At 39.4% G+C, this 16,228-nt stretch overlaps 1 protein-coding gene across 1 annotated transcript in view; it reads left to right on the top strand.

The window, feature by feature from the left end:
- The first annotated feature begins 2,071 nt into the window (after positions 1–2,071).
- The window catches only part of PIGK (phosphatidylinositol glycan anchor biosynthesis class K), a 71,230-nt gene continuing 57,073 nt past the window's right edge, over positions 2,072–16,228 (top strand). Inside the window, exons 1-8 of the mRNA XM_075711029.1 lie at positions 2,072–2,164; positions 3,847–3,900; positions 6,170–6,261; positions 9,966–10,101; positions 11,388–11,499; positions 11,865–11,961; positions 12,312–12,429; positions 13,212–13,322. Of these exons, the coding sequence (XP_075567144.1) occupies positions 2,072–2,164; positions 3,847–3,900; positions 6,170–6,261; positions 9,966–10,101; positions 11,388–11,499; positions 11,865–11,961; positions 12,312–12,429; positions 13,212–13,322 (813 nt within the window). The remainder of the gene's footprint in view (positions 2,165–3,846; positions 3,901–6,169; positions 6,262–9,965; positions 10,102–11,387; positions 11,500–11,864; positions 11,962–12,311; positions 12,430–13,211; positions 13,323–16,228) is intronic.

Below are 16,228 nucleotides of genomic sequence, written 5' to 3'. Positions count from 1 at the left end.
TGAAACCTAGTATTTTAAATGTCTCATCCTCTACAAGTCATCTTTCATGTAAGGAGAATTTGCTACAGTTCTTAATTGCTCAGCACAAGTAGCAGATGTCTGCTTGTAGAATCCATAGGTGATAACCTATGTTTACACCATTCCAATGCTACATGACAGAAATTTGGGGGTTTTTTTTTACTTCCTTTTTTCTTATGCAGCAAATCATACACAGTGACTTTAAAAGAATGTTATTAAAACTACAAAGTCAAGTTATTCCAGAGAATGACAAAATTAAGGTCACCTGCGATACAAATTTCAGAAGGTTCGGGAGTTTTTAAGTAAATAGGATGTTTTTAACTTTTATTCACAGAAAAGACAGTCATTGCTTCTCATGTCAGGAATGTTTCTTGGTAAGCTGAAGTTATCTTATAGTAACATTTGACCTAACTTTTCATTCAGTACGAACATCGGGACTTATGCCTGGTTCGGAGATGCATCATCAGGATACAGCAGATGACATTATTTCTATGGGAAAAGTTGTTGACCAAAATGCACGATACCAAAGAATGAATATTGGTAATAACTGCAAAGAGCAAAGAACTAAGCTTAACAGAAAGAAGTTCAGTCAAAGAATTGAGACCATCTGTATTTGTCATGTGTTATCTGACCAAATCTACATGGGAGCTGAAAGGTAATGAGGAGCTATCCAAGTCAAAGCGCATGAAATCAACTCACTGGTTTATAAAACTGCATGAGTACACACTCTGCAAGATAGCTGCCTATCCTTTGGAATTACTAACACATCTGAGAATGATCAGAGACCTAAGTGTAAGGATTTGAAAGGGCAACAAAAAAGCTTAAGCTTGGTCCTAGCCTTAAATTTATTTAGTTTTCTCGAGCAAGAAGATAAACAGTGCAGCTTACAAGCAGGCACCAAGAGACACAGACACCCACAGCACTTCTCAGTAGGTTCATAAAAGGCTCACGCAGGAGTTGTGTTCAGGCACAACAGGAACTGGTGGCTATAGTCTTCGAAAGGGAGTAAGTTCATTAGCTTTAGGCACAAAAAGAAACTGTGATCTAATCACAGGTGATTATTTTCATCAGGGAAACCAGTGATGCTTTCAAACAGCAAATATGTTATTGAAATTCCAACATCAATACATGGAAATATGCTTCTGTCTGATAAAGTCATTACTGATGACAAGTACAGGGAGCAGGAAATAGCTTCCATGGTTCAGGGCAGATTCTGAATCTTCAGTAATGGAAGGCATCAGGCAATTGAACAAAGGTGTTGACAGGATGAGTTAGTGGAAATAAAAGAATCATACCGAGTGGTTCAATAGACCGAAATAAAATCTGATGATTCATCGGCTCCGAGGGATGTATCTGCCAAAGGCGAGGCTATAGCAAGGCATCTTGACAAAAGATCTACTTTCAGATGCCGCTCTCCACCCCACCAAAAGTGGTCCCTTTCCCCAGCTCTCCTCTGCTCTCCAAGGCAGCGCTGCCCGGCAGCCACCAAGGCCTGAGGCCGCCCTTGGCCCACAGCTCAGCATGCCCCCCACCCCGCTCTCCAGGTAACTTCAACAAAGCCCGGACATTCGAGCACATCTTTGGTAGAAGGCTGAGAGAAGCGGCCAGGCCCTTCTTACGCCCCCAGGAGCCCCCCAAGCCAAAGGCGAGCTGCGAGGCCACGGTGTTTTCTACCACCGGCTGGGCCTGTCCAAGGGATGGACGAGGTCAGGGTAGGGCTGCACGGCAGAGCCACAACGCACGCTCAAGGCAACGGTGAGATCCGCTACCATTGCTGCCTCAGCGCTGTAAAAATCCAATTTAAAGCAAGCTCTCCACCGGGGGCCTCTGACAGGTGACTAAGCGCCTGGCGTGGCGCAGAGCAAGGGCACTGTTCCTGCTAACCAGCCTTGCCCCGAGCGCCGGCAGAGAACGAAGGCGGCGGGGCCGGCGGGCGCAGGCAGGCGGCGGGGCCGCTCCCGCCCTGAGCCGGCGGCGCGGAGCATGCGCGGAGGCCGCTTCCCCGCTTCCGGCACCGGCGGCGGCCGGAGCCTTGGGGAGGAGGCGGGGTAAGATGGCGGCCGCCGTGCGCGCTGTCGGCCGGCTCCGCGCCGCTGCAGCCCTGCTCCTGGCGTGCTGCGGCGCAGCGCTCGCCAGCGGCGTCCAGGTACGAAGGCTGGCGGGAGCGGCCGGCGGGGAGAGCGGGCGGGCGGCGCTGGGCCGCGCCGCAGGCTCCGTGCCGCTGGTTCCCTCCCGTCCGCGGGCACAGCCCGCGCCGGCCGCCCCTCGGCTGCCCGCCCCGCCCCGCCCCGCTCTGGGGGCCGCGCCGGTGGAGCCGCCCCGAGGCGGTGCGGGAGGGGCTGGGCTGGCCGAGGCGGGCGCAGCCCGTGAGCGGCGCTGCCTGCCCCGGGCGGCCCCGGCCCCGGCCACGCCTCGCTCGGCCCCGAGGGCGTGAAGGTGCGGGGCCGCTGGCGGCCGCCCGGCCGGCCTCGGGGATTTGGCGTTTCAGAAGCCGTCGTGCGGTGCGTCCCAGAAACAGCGGGGCTCGTCAGGCGCGCGTAGCGTGTTTAAACTGTTCGAAGTTAGAAACCCCGCAGCTGTCCTTCGATAGGTTTGCGGGTTTCTGAAGCCCGGGGTCTCTGGCTGCGCAGCGTGGCTGTGGCGGTCGGTGCTTTACGGTGCTTGTCCGGACACCGGCTGGCCGAGCGCCGTGCGGGTGCGGTGTCCTGGCTGCAAAAGCGGGGTGGGCTGCTGGGCGCTTCCGCAGGCGGCCGAGCTGCCCGGGCTCAGCGGGGCAAGCCCTCTGCCCATCTCGCTGGGGTGGGGCATTTTACACACCGAAGGAGCTAACTTCCCCGCCCCCCCCCCCCCCCCCCCGAGTGGGAGTAACTTCGTATTTCAGTAATTACGCGTTTTGCACAGTGCCCACAGTACATCTGGAGTGTTGCTTGCATTTGAGTTCTGCTTTATTAACAAATTGTTGTACTTGAAATTAATTACAAATAGGACAAAAAGTAGCTAGTAGAAATATTTTTAGAGTCTTTGGATTACTAATTACACTGCAAATTGTTTGTTGCTTGAAGTGCAGCATGCTTTACATGTATTTTAACAATTTTTTTTTCTGTTACTGTGTTTTGTGTGAGACCACAGGCATCAGCCAAGAACCCCTCAGAGAGTTAGCAGAGGCTGATTAAGAATAAGCAAGTCTGGATTCTTGTCCTGTGACAGACTCGTTCCCTTACCTCCTGGAAGTCTTATCCCCTCTCTTGTGTCCTGATTTATGCTATCTGTTAAAGAAAAAGGGCCCTCTCCTCTGCAAAGCACGATGGGGAGCTATGGATAACACAGATTATAGAGAAGGTGGTTGTTGTCATAGCTCCTGATTTTGGAAGATAAACGTAACCACCTTGGATTTAAAATGGGTTCAAATTGCAGATTTACTTACCTGCTTTTGAAAACTTGAGAGGAACAATGAAAAGAGAAATTAATCCAAGCCCCTTTTCTCATTAACGAAGAAACTGTAGGTCAATAAATCATTTTATTTTGTTCTTTGAGTGTCCTTTGGAATAGAGATCTGTGGGCTTTTTGTTTTAACTAAGCTGAAAGTGACTAATAGTTTGTTCTCATTTGTTATCTGGCAAGTTTCAGGGAAAGATGTGTAGCAATTAGCTTGCATGAAATGTGCAAAACAGAATAAGAAAAACTACCTCTTTTGAGGTTTTTCTAAGGTTCATTCAGTGTTATACGGTGTGGGAAACATGCATTAAACACTGATTTGTGGAAACAACGAAAATATGAGCAGTCCTTTCTTATTGCTGAAAAACATCTAATATTTTTTCTATCTTTCAGGATCAAACAGAACAGTTCTTTAGAAGTGGACATACAAATAACTGGGCAGTTTTGGTAAGTGTGGTCCAGGTTGTTTTCTTCCAATCAAGTTGACAGTTTTCCATCAGGAGCCATAACTGCAACAGTCACTCAAGAATTCTGCTCATTTGAAAGAAAGGAAAAGATGAAGACTTGGAAATGAATACATTTGAAATTGTCCCTGCAAATTTATTACACTATAATAAAATTATCTTTTCAGTATGACTGCATTTCAAGCGCTCAAAAACACTAGCTACATGGCAGGATTCATAAAGCAAAAGTTCTGACAGCATTGAAATAGTTGAATTACCATACTGCATATTGAACAAAAGTGTAATTCTGATATCAGAGAAGTGTATCTCTTTGACCAGAAAGGTACAACGTATTTCTGATTTTTGTTCTTAGTCAATCTGTTAACTTGTGTTAACAGGCTTAGAATAAAATAAATTCAGGCAACGTAATGTTTAGATCAACTGTTCTTATCCTAGGGTTTTTTTTTTTTCCTTTGCCATGAATCTTTCATTAGCTTTGAATCATGCTACACAATTGGTTCTTAATCACAATTCAGGTCTTAATGACTAATTTGTTTCAGAACACTATTGTAATTACTCAGTAGCAGCTGTTTGTTTTCCAGATACTAAAATTGAGCAATATAAAAGGAAAGTTAAGAGTAATTAATTGAATTAGAAGGAATAATTTCTATATTCTACAATGTACAAACTTGAAACTATTAAAACATCAAATACTACTTTAATACTATTAACAAATAGGTGCTATTATTACTACTCATAAAAATGCACATGGAAAGTGGAAAATGAGGTCCAAGGAGCTATACTTTCTGTCATCAACAGATTCTCTGCTGGTTATATTTTTTCAGTAGTTCATGATTAAGCTTTATAACAGTGGCTACTATTGGTTTTTTAACCAGTAAAATACGGAGGGTTTTACTGCTATCAGGCAGTTCAAGCCTGGGATCGTCCTGCAATCCCACCTCATCAGTTGTTTCAATTAATATGCTGCAGTGCGAATAGCTATATTTAAAGCATAGACACATTTTCCACTGTGTTGTAAGGGAGGTAATGGAGGAAAGGGGCAGATCTTGAATTGTCGCAGCTAGATTGGCCATAGTTAGTTTTCAGAGCTTTAAATCTTGCTGAAAGGCAAATGTTCTCATGGACTGATTCTCGTGGGCTGTTTTTGAAATTCCTGACAGGATGATCAAGACGCAAGGGGATCCTTTCAGGCTGAATTTTTATTATTATTTAAGCTACTACTCATTTCTTTTTATGAAAAGGCTATAGAAAAAGATGTTACATAGTGTAACTTAAAGATGTTTCTATTTAAATTAGAGCTGTACATTTAAAGCTGAAAAATTAAAAAACTGTCTTAAATGCTTGTTCCTGTTCCCTGTCATTGGGGTTTTAAAGTCACCTCTTCTAAAATGCTTCTTCCTTTGTCTGTTTGAAAGACTTGTAAAAGGGAAGGAAATTTGTCTCCAAAGGAGAATTGCTGTCCTTGATGTGGAACAAACAAAAAGTAGTGAACTGAAGTTAAACACGAGGACAGTGATAAGGCTAGTAAGGAACTACAGTGGCTTGCCTCTGAAGGATTTTGAAATCTCATTGGTTTGAGGTTTTTGAGGACAGATTAAATAATACCTGACCTAGGGAATAGCTTAAGTACAGAATGGCTGATGCCCAACCCTTCACCTGTTAGAACAGTAGAACTTGAACTACTTCGAGATTTTTGAGAATTTGCGTTCAGATTTTGGTTAGAGCTCAGTTAGCTCTTACTTTATTGTATTTGGCTCCTTAAATGCAAACATCCTGTGTATTTTCCCTTGTGTGTGGCTTCTGCATGAATTCACTTATGCCTTTGTGCAAGAATGCTCCCAGAATGGGTTTGCTATTGAGATAGCTCTTCCTTTGATTTTTTTCTTCCATTTGATATGGAAAAAGCAAATGAAAAAATGTAGCTTATCCACTTGCTATTGCTGAATTATTCCCTAAAGTGCCACTTTCTATACCTAATTGGGTTTTATGACAATGTTTTCATGAGTCAGTATGTTAAGAACATTTTTTTTTTTTTTTTTTAAAACTTTTATTTTCAGCATTTGTTGCTTTGGTACAACAAAGATTTATATAGCTTATATCATGAGTTTCTTGGTGTTGCTATGTTCTTTCTGATTTGTTACTAGTTTGTTGATATTCCTGTAATCATGGTCTTCTGATACAATGTGCCAGGCCAATTTGTATTGTTTACACTATTTAATATGCTTTTTTTTTTCTCTCCTTAAAAATTCAAGGTGTGTACATCTCGATTCTGGTTTAATTATCGTCATGTGGCAAATACTCTTTCAGTATACAGAAGTGTCAAGAGACTGGGCATTCCTGATAGGTGAGGGCATCTTGGTGAATATGATTCCTTGCAAATGTGCTATTAAAGTTCTGTTGTTGTCTGAAGCAGTACAAAAATACATTTCCCTTCTCAGTTTAACTGGATAAAAGCAAAAAGGAAGGATGTGATCACATCAGCGTATTGAAATATGCAGCAATATTGTTCAAAAGGAAAAGCAGCAAGTTATATAATAAAACTTCCAGTTGGAATAGGCTAATTAGATTAAAAACATGAGGCGCTATCTGGGCACTAAAATGTACTACTTAGTAAATTGGTGAAAGCATAACATGAAAATTGATAAATGCATTCAGCAATGACAATACTAGTCTGAGATAGGGCTTTTGCTGTACTTTAATTTCCTTTCAGAGTGGAGATGTTAGCAACCCTAACTGTACTAAAATGGAAGACTTCCACATCTGCAACTACGCTGAGAGTCTCTAAACTAAAGGCCTTGAACAAAGCAGCTTGAAACTATTGAAAGTAGCCTTGAAAAATCCATTTTGCATCATGTATTTAGAGCAACCAGAAGCTTTGTCCATCAAATTGTGCTTCTCTAGCTACAGCACAATGGTTAAAATAGTATCCCTTCTTTGACAACAGGATTAGGAAGGTGAACAAACTGTTCTGAAATGTCCTTCAGTTGTGTTCCTCCTGGAAGTTCTAGGATAGTTCCATCCAGGTGTTTTGGAATGCAGTTTACTTGTACCAGAACTGTGGAAGTGAATTTTAGGCATCAACATCCAGTGAATAATAGGATCTATGTATCCATAGGCTCCTGTGGAAATCCTGGTGGTCCTGCTTTTTAGTGTTTGTTTAGAGGACTGGTAGTTTCTGCAGCATGTCTGCCTAAAGAGGTATGGCCCGCTCCATCGTTGCAAAATGCATATTCTGCTGAATTAAATTTGTACGGCATTTTTTTTGTCTAAGTCCAAAAGTGTAGTATCTGGAGTTCCCACTTAGTTTCCACTCAACTGTGAATGCAGTGGCAGTACCATCCTGTTTCCTGTATTTATTTTTAAAAAGAGTGACTTCTTGGTTTTTGAAAGAGGGGATTTTGAAACCTAATTTTTGGAAGCATTTGGGGGCTATAAATCCAAGGAATGTACTGCCTAAGCACTGTGGACTGAAAGCCATAGAAACGTGGCTTGCTTTTTTTTTTTTTGCACATCTCATGGAGAAGCATCTGTCATCTTCCTTGTATAGTTTTTGAATATAGGCGCCCTAGGCTCTACCTTAGGAATTCTTCCACTGGCTCTACCCTTGCCTGAGAACTTTCGTCTTCTCTTCATCCATCCATGTTCACCATTAAGGTTAAAATAGGTGGCAGTTTTAGAAATAGTGCAAAATCTACTACAGCATGGCTGGAGATTTCTGTTGTTCAGTAGCCTGATCCGTTTCTTGTTCATACCCAAGGATATGGAAATTAATCTTAAAAAGCCAGCAATGCTTTAGACTAAGGTCAAGAATAAGACATTGGAGAAGACCTAAAGAGAGAGAGCGTGCCTATGTTTTCCCAGTTGTAGCAATTTTTACATACATTTGAGTGGGTTTCTCCCTTAGACAAACTTCTTCCTCTACCTGTTTTTCTTTCTTCACTGCAAAACTTCATTCAGAATATTGATAAGACTAAAAAAAAAAAAAACACCACCCAAATCACATCTTAAAGGTATATCGTGATTCTTGGGGTTGGGGTTTTTTTGGAGGGGTTTGTGCATAGCCTCATTTTCAATGGAACTGTGTCAGTTTGGTGGTTTAAATAGATTTGTCATCCAACAGAACTCATTAGGAAAATGATTTGTGGTTTTACAACTGTAAGTTGCTCTGGTTTGTTGACATGTGGACACAATGCCCCAATTCATAACAGAAAAGTTTTGCTAAAATAAAACAAAGCCAGAATGAATCCAGAAATTCTTTTTAATTCCTGGAATCATTATGCAGTATAAGTTTTACATAGTGAAAATAGCATTAAAATAATAACTTAGTTAGATTACTTTGGTTTAACAGATAAGCTGCAAGTTAACACCTAGATTGTTTTGCTGCATGTATGAACCACTTGTACACAGTGGTTCATGTTTAACCGTGGGATATTTCATACACTTTTAAGAATGCCATACAGGGTACAAACTTTGCATGTTTGTGCTCCCCTGTCTGTATTACTACTGTGCAGAACCTTTTACTGAGTGATGTGTGATTATTGGTTCTTTTTTTTTTTTTTTTTTTTTTAATAGACACATTCCTGGCAAAAATACAGTGCTAAAGTGTAGGCCTAGTGATGGCTTAGTCTGGAATTTTCTCTTCTGAGTGTAGTACAAAAAATGGGTGTACACATGACTATCTCAGTAAATCTGCAAGGCATGTATCAACACTTGCTTCCAACTAATTCCCTTTTAATGATACTCTGTTATAAAAATAGTTTTGTAGTGCTGTGCGTGTGTGGAGAGAAAAAAAAAAATCTTTATTTCTCTTTGGTAGTTGTCATCCTCTGGCTTCTGTCATTGCAGCTTCATATTTATGCCAGCATTTTATTCACACTGAAGTAATTTACTTTGATTCTTTTTGAGGATTTATGCTTATGTTATTTTGGAGAGCATTTTTCTCTCTCTTTTTTTTTTTTTTTTGGGGGGGGGTGTGGGTGGAGTGTATCAGTACTTAATAAAGAATAATTTTACTCTTAAAGTGTTCATGCAGACATATGGGTGTACGATGACAAGCACAGGAATGGTGTTTAAATAGCAGGACACAGTTTAATTTACAACTGTGTGTCTGAGAGTCTGAATTATCAGCATTCTTTGCAGGATACAGAGCTTTCCTTTTGGAAGCATTGTTAGGGAGAACACGAAGATCACAGGCCAGGAGAAACTATATCCAAGACAGGGTTATCCAAGGAAAGGACTGACTTCACCTTGTTCCAGACATCTCTGGCACATTCTTCCTTGTGCTAACAGTCTCCAGTGACTACTGGTTATTTCATATTTTGACCCAGATTGGACTCTGCCAGGTGAAATAGATCTTTGGCTGCATGCAATTTGGAGGAGCTTTATAATGTCCTGTGTTGTGGTTTGTTTGGGGTTTTTTTTTTTTTTCCCCCTTGGTACTGTGAAATGCTGGGTTGTTTTTTTTTCTTGGTACTATGAAGAAGACAAAATGTCTGGTGTCAGCCCACTTGTGTTCTTCAGAAAAATTCCACGAACACAGATAATCATACAGTAGTGTATCAGATGTAGTATAATGGCTTGAGAAATGTTCAGGAGCTCCTCAAATTTAATTAAAAATTGTCATAATGTTTTTAATTGATCTGTCTGAGAGGGTGCAGTCAGGCTGGGATTTGTTCCATGGAGCTGCATGAAATTATTTAGTGCCCCATAAAAATCTCCAGATTTTTTTATAGAGTTCTGCCAACCTAGGTCCAGGCAGGTCTGTATTGTGAAGTTACTAATGTCAGCTACTCTTGTGCTCATCTTTGGCCTCACTTAATCCTGTAAATAAATAACAGCTGGCTGCATTTCCATGTGTGGTATCTTTATAATAGTGAGGAAGTACATAAGGAAATAGGGTATAACTATGCAAAGTTTCACTTACAATTCCAGGATTCTTCTTAATGTTATAAGCTATTGTTGTGATCATGGGACAGTGGTGTTGTAATTTCCATTTGACTGTTACATGAAAGTAGAATGGCTGAAATGTTTTTGTCTTATTTTCCATAGTCACATTGTCCTCATGCTAGCAGATGATATGGCATGTAATCCCAGAAATCCCAAACCAGCTACTGTGTTCAGTCATAAAAACATGGAACTAAATGTCTATGGAGATGATGTGGAAGTGGATTACAGAAGCTATGAGGTGACTGCGCTTTAATTATTGGGTCTTTGGTTTTAGTGTTGGCTTAAAGATTTATACAACATCTGTGAAGTCTGAGGAAGTCTTTCTATTTGCATTACTGGTTTTGGGCTGGGCTATTATTATTAACTGATGGGTTTAAAACACACACCCCTCCCCTTTGATGCTCGGTTTTGTATTTGAAATTTATTATACTAGAAACATGTTGTGTATTGGCTATTGTAAATACTGGAATCTCCACAGGTAAAAGAATATATGGAACTCCTTGTATGTGTTAGGAATACACATATATTACTGAAATTTCTCTTCTTTGGAAATGGCTGGTCAATGTCTCATCTTACAAACACTTAACACCACTGTGAAACTTCTGGTGTACAAGTGAGATGTTTATTAGGGAGACCTACTTAAATTTCTCATCTTAAGCATATGCTTTTATCAAAATAAAACAAAAGGCATAACCTAATCATTACTGTAAAGTAATTACTATATAGAAATCTGTGTTCCATCACCTTTTCATTTTTGTGTAATATTTCTTTAGACAGTGTCTTTGCCAGTTGATCTTAAATTGGACATCAATTGGATGGTTTAATAGTGCTCTATAATCATTACTAAAGGTTTATAGGAGCATATTGAAGTATATGATAGATGTTTCATTTCTCTGAAGCTTTGTATAAAGAAGTGAAGATACAACACTGAAATAGAGATATGTTCTTTTTATCGTGTTTTTTCCTGAGTATGGATTTGTTGCTAGTGTTTGAGCTGTGTACATCTGCATGAAGAGGAAGTGGTGTTTTATGGGGTGTTTTACAATCACCATCCAGATGGGTCTTACCTGATCACTCAGACTTATGTAACTGAAATTGATCTTGTTTCTCCTTTACTGAGTTGCAGAGGGAATTTAAACTTTTATTTTCCCATGGTAACACACACTAATGTTGGACCATTTTGTGAGTACATGAGCAGCTTTGGCAGAATAAAGCTATACGCTGACAGGTTTTCAGATCAGTGAAAATGTATTTAGAAATTATAATGGTAGTAGACTTACTGGATATAATAAAACAACAGGCTGATATTAGTGGAATAAAGTAAAAGGTACCATATGCCTGTGAACCTGCAGTAAAACCTTAAACAGAAAATGTCTGTTTCTACAGTTTATACCATGCAATATTACGTCTGGTGAGGCACACCGCGTATTTTAGTGTTCCATTATTTAATTTATGTAACCCAGCCTAGAGCTGTTAAATCAATATTTTTCTCTTTAGAAAATTACTTTATGCTTCTATTCATAGGTTACTGTTGAAAATTTCTTGCGTGTATTAACAGGAAGAATCCCGCCAAGTACACCACGATCTAAACGTCTCCTTTCTGATGACAGAAGCAATATTCTAATATATATGACAGGTAATTACAGGTTTCTGTATACAATTCATTGATGTTTGTTGTTCAGTTGGATGGGACTACCTGAAAGCATGAAATCCCATCAGGAGTCCAAGCAAACAAAAGGATCAACAACAAGATTTTTTTTTTTTTTCTTTTTTTTATCATGTCATACTAATTAAGAAAAAAACTGTAAGGCTCTACTTAGCAAATATCGCTTCCAGTTTAAATGATGTATGTGTACTGTTCTTACTGTACTAATATTTTCTTTTGCTGGAGTCTGTTTGGAGAAAGAGAATTGTGTTTGCCTTTTTTTAGAAAAATGGTCAACCAGGCTGAATATCTTCTTTTAATCTACATACTTGCCTAACTTATATTTTTTCTGTGAGGTCATGGTGGAAATGGTTTCCTAAAATTTCAAGATTCTGAAGAAATCACAAATGTAGAACTCGCTGATGCCTTTGAACAGATGTGGCAGAAAAGAAGGTAAGAAAAAAAAGCATTATTTTGAGGTTAAGTAACTGTATTTCATGAATATGCCTGAAGTCTTACCGGTAGGCCTTGCTTACCTTCATCAGTGATATTATCTGTTGTCCATAAAATTTCATGAAAGTTTGCATTCAGAAAGAAGAGTTCTAATTTTTGTTTTCAGCTTCCTGCAGGTACAGCTGTTCAAATATATTGCTTTGACCAAACTTGCATATTACAGTCAATCAATGTGAACTCTTCTGTTCCTTAGGTTCCTAGCAGCTGTCCTAGTAACTCAAAGGCAAATTATGTATTTGTTGTTTCATTTTAAAGAGAGTTGGGTAAGGAGGCTGTTTTCTTTCTTTCAGGTACAATGAATTGTTGTTTATTATTGATACTTGTCAAGGAGCATCCATGTATGAACGATTTTATTCACCTAATATAATGGCCTTGGCTAGCAGCCAAGTTGGAGAAGATTCTTTATCAGTAAGTAGATTTTCGTGATCCTAAAGACAATTTTCAGAATGCCTGAGTTAAAAGCACAGGTCCTATTGACTTTTAACTAAAAATTTCCCTTCTGATTGCTGAATGTGTAAGGTACTTGGTTACAAAGTGTGGTTTTGACAAAACTTGTAAGTGTACTTTTCCTGCTTGTTTTTGTGCACTGTCCCAAAGAACCAGGCTAACGATGGATTTCTGTGCTTTCCAGCCAATTTATGCATTGCCTAGGATAGGAAGAAATTTTATGGGAAGACTGCTGAGATACGCGTGGGGAATATTCAATCTAGGACTTCTTACACTTGATATACAAAAAAATACCCACTACCTTTCACTTGCTGTAATTGTATCCCAGCTGAATTACAGAAGGAGTGATAGGAGAGAGATCCTTGCCAGACCAAAACCAGCAGGTCAGGATTACCTGAACCTGCACAGTGCTGTAAGATAAGCTGTCTCTCCCAGCCTTTCCAAGTCCCAAGAAGCTCAGGGCAGCCCACAAATCTGTGCTGGACCATTAAAAAGAAGGGGTTCCCTGCTTTTTGGCAAACATGGGGATTACCAGGATATAGTCTAGGAGAATGAAGATGAACTGTATTATTCAGCTTGTCAACAATATGTTTCTTCATGGCTAATCATTTTCTTTGCATAATTTGCCTAAGAACAAAAAATTATGCTTAACTTTTGTAACATGCTGTTACATTCTGTTCCCTCTCCTAAATACTGAGTTCTTTCCTGTGAATGCCCAATAATTGCTGTGTGTTGTTTTTAAGCATCAGCCTGATCTTGGGATTGGCGTTCATCTTATGGACAGATACACATTCTATGTACTAGAGTTCTTGGAAGAAATTCATCCAGCCAGTCAGACAAATATGAATGACCTAGTAAGTAGAATACTTAACATTCATGAATATGCTAATGACTTTAATGGTTTCAAAACTAATTTATTTTGTCCGTAGGGTTCTCCAAATGCTTTTTGTTCTCCTCCTGTTTCTCTTGGAAGCAGCTTTGGGGGGAGTGTCTTTTTGCCATTATTAAATGTAGTTGTAGTGTAACACTTTAAGAATTGTCCTCAGTGTGAAAGTGGTTTGCTGGCTACAGAAAATATTAACTAAAATTAGCCAGATTTTATTATTATTCATTGAAAAATGAATGAAATATTCATTAAATATTCATTTCAATGGAATGAAGTATTTGCATGTGAAAAACGATAGTAGGAAGTTTCTGAAAATCAGCTTAATGGAAAGCAGACATCTTGCAGGTGTGGAAAGGCAGCCATTGATATTGTTTTGCAAAGGTGATTAAACATGTAAAATCCAAACTGTACACTCACAAATGTCTGCAGAAACTAATTTCTCTGTATATCTGCTTAGATTCCAGAGCAAGATATGTCCAAATCCACCAGTGTTTGGAGTTAGTTAATTATATCTTAGGTAAATATTAATGGTAGCTTTCAGATATGAGGCAGAAGGGGGGAAAAAAAAAAAAAAACCAACCAGATAACCTATGGTAAAATTTATGAAAATGCCTTTGTAACAGTTAGATGTATACACTGGTGAGATGGCATAAAAAGTAACCATATTTTATTTACTCTGTTAACCCTTTATACCTGTTCCAATACTAGTTTCAGTATAGCAATACATCATGCTTTGGCTCCTTGTAGCTGTAAATCCTGACATGCTGTGTCAGTGATCTAAGAGCCACCACTTACAGAACACATTGTCTTTGATTCATTTCTGTAAAAGCAACAGCTGCTCGAAAGTTTTATGCCACCCTCTGTCTATAGAAGATGGTGTTAGCCTGGCTGCTAGATGTGTAGTAGAATTCACTCTAAACAGCCCACACTTGACAGATTTTATGTTGATACAGAATTGATTCACTGACTAAGATTCAAGTTTCTTTTACTACCATGGGAATGAAATTCTGTCCTGTAATTTAATACCTTCTGATTGTGGGATACAGATAACTTCATCAATAAAGAACTTGCATATTCCTCTTCAACAAGATGTATTTTAAAGTATCTTCTAGCCAGTTCATTCAAACAGCACTTTAGAACTCTGCTCTGTAAACCAGAAAATGAACTGATGTTAAAAGAAGAAAGTCATAAAAAATGAGCAGTGGTTTCTACTGTACAAGACACCATCTGGGAAGTGGTATAACGGGTCTAGCCAGCTAAGTACTAATCCAGTTGTTGTGAAAAGTATAGAAAACTTGTTAGCTGGCCAAGGAGTTTACCTTTTGAGCTCTTTGGAGAAGATACCTAAACATTCTCCCGTGCGTTTTTGTTTTTCCTTATATGCCAAATACTCAGGAAGAGCTGTGGGAAGTTATCCCATACCAGTAGATTCCTTACATCATGTAAGTCATCTTATCATACATCAGTCTGCTTATTGTTGCTCTGGGAAGGGAAGAGAATAGACCCAAATATATCATGATTTGTTGCGATCAGGTACTGAGTCATAATATGCAAACATGACCTCTTGATTTCAAGTCGGTGCTTTTCAGGCCTTCATCTGAGAGTTCCAAAATGACATATGGTTAGTCCATGGTAAGGATATAAGCCCATTTATTTGCCAACAGTTTCAGGGGATACTTCAGCACTGGAATGCACTGTTGGTGTTGTGCTGGTTTAAGAACAAAGACCTACTGCTTATCCAAGTTTGATTTTTTTAAAATTAATGCTTTCCAAACTCAGGATAACATACTAAGTGGCTCACTAACTAGCTTTAAAACTATTAGCTAATGTTTAGTTGTTTGATCTTCTGATACGTCAAATGTCTGCTCTTTTAGAAGTACTGTGTATTTGTTACACCGCTTCTATTGCATCACTTCTTTACTTTTCTCCAACTACTCTTAAAACAGCTTCTCTTCACATCCACCTAGGATTTGGCTGTTGCGTGCCTGCAAAGAATGAGACATCTTTTTTCATAATCCACTCCACCTACTCCCCACCTGCTCCATCTGTGTTGCTAAGGGGTAGTATAAAGCTGTGCAAATGACTGACTTCTGGTTTGATCACAATTCCAAAAAAGTGAAGACTAAATTGAAATGTCACACATTTGAACTTTTAAAGTAAGATTCAAATAAATTTCTAAATGAGATATCATTTGTCATAAAATAGATTAAAATGTTGTTAAGAAAAGTCAAGGTAACAAAGTTCCCATTTTGAGGAATTGTTTAGCTTTATTTGAATAGTATCTTTTTTAAAAAAAAAGGAAAAATTGATTCATGAACAAATGTGTTTCATTTAGCCAGTGTTTGCCTTTTCTTTTTTTTGTGAGAAGACCTCAGTTATTAGCGTTAGTCTGCTGTGGTGTAATTGCTTTGCAGTCTTTCTTTTCTCACATGGTACTGGATAGGTAGATTTTTAACAATGAAGTCTTCTTCCCAGTGCCATTGCACGTTTTTGTTCAAGATTCATCTCAATATCTTATGGTACTAAATTGTTGTGGGACGGGTTAGAAATAGTTGCGTGCAGTATCAATTTCCTCACTTTCAGTGCTGAAGCAGTTGTTCTGGGACGTTTACACTCTCTTGAGAGCTTGGAAGAGAGACTTAATGGCATAACCGCAGCATAGATTTATGCATCAAATAGCAGGATTAAAACAAAATACTTAGCTTTTATAGCTTACTTCAGAGACTTAGTTTTCATGTTTGTGCCCCTAGTTGGAGCAGAGTTGAAGAAAATTGATTGCATTCTGGTGAAACTGAAACTTAAGAGGGTTTGTGTGCATTGACAAGTGGCTTTGTATGGGAAGTGTGATGCTGATGAGTCCAGTTCATTTTCACT

This window comes from Pelecanus crispus, chromosome 5 (assembly GCF_030463565.1).
Source record: "Pelecanus crispus isolate bPelCri1 chromosome 5, bPelCri1.pri, whole genome shotgun sequence".
Classification (NCBI taxonomy): Eukaryota; Metazoa; Chordata; class Aves; order Pelecaniformes; family Pelecanidae; genus Pelecanus; species Pelecanus crispus.
The sequence above is the reverse complement of the archived record's forward strand: the minus strand, read 5'-3'. Positions and strand labels throughout refer to the sequence as shown.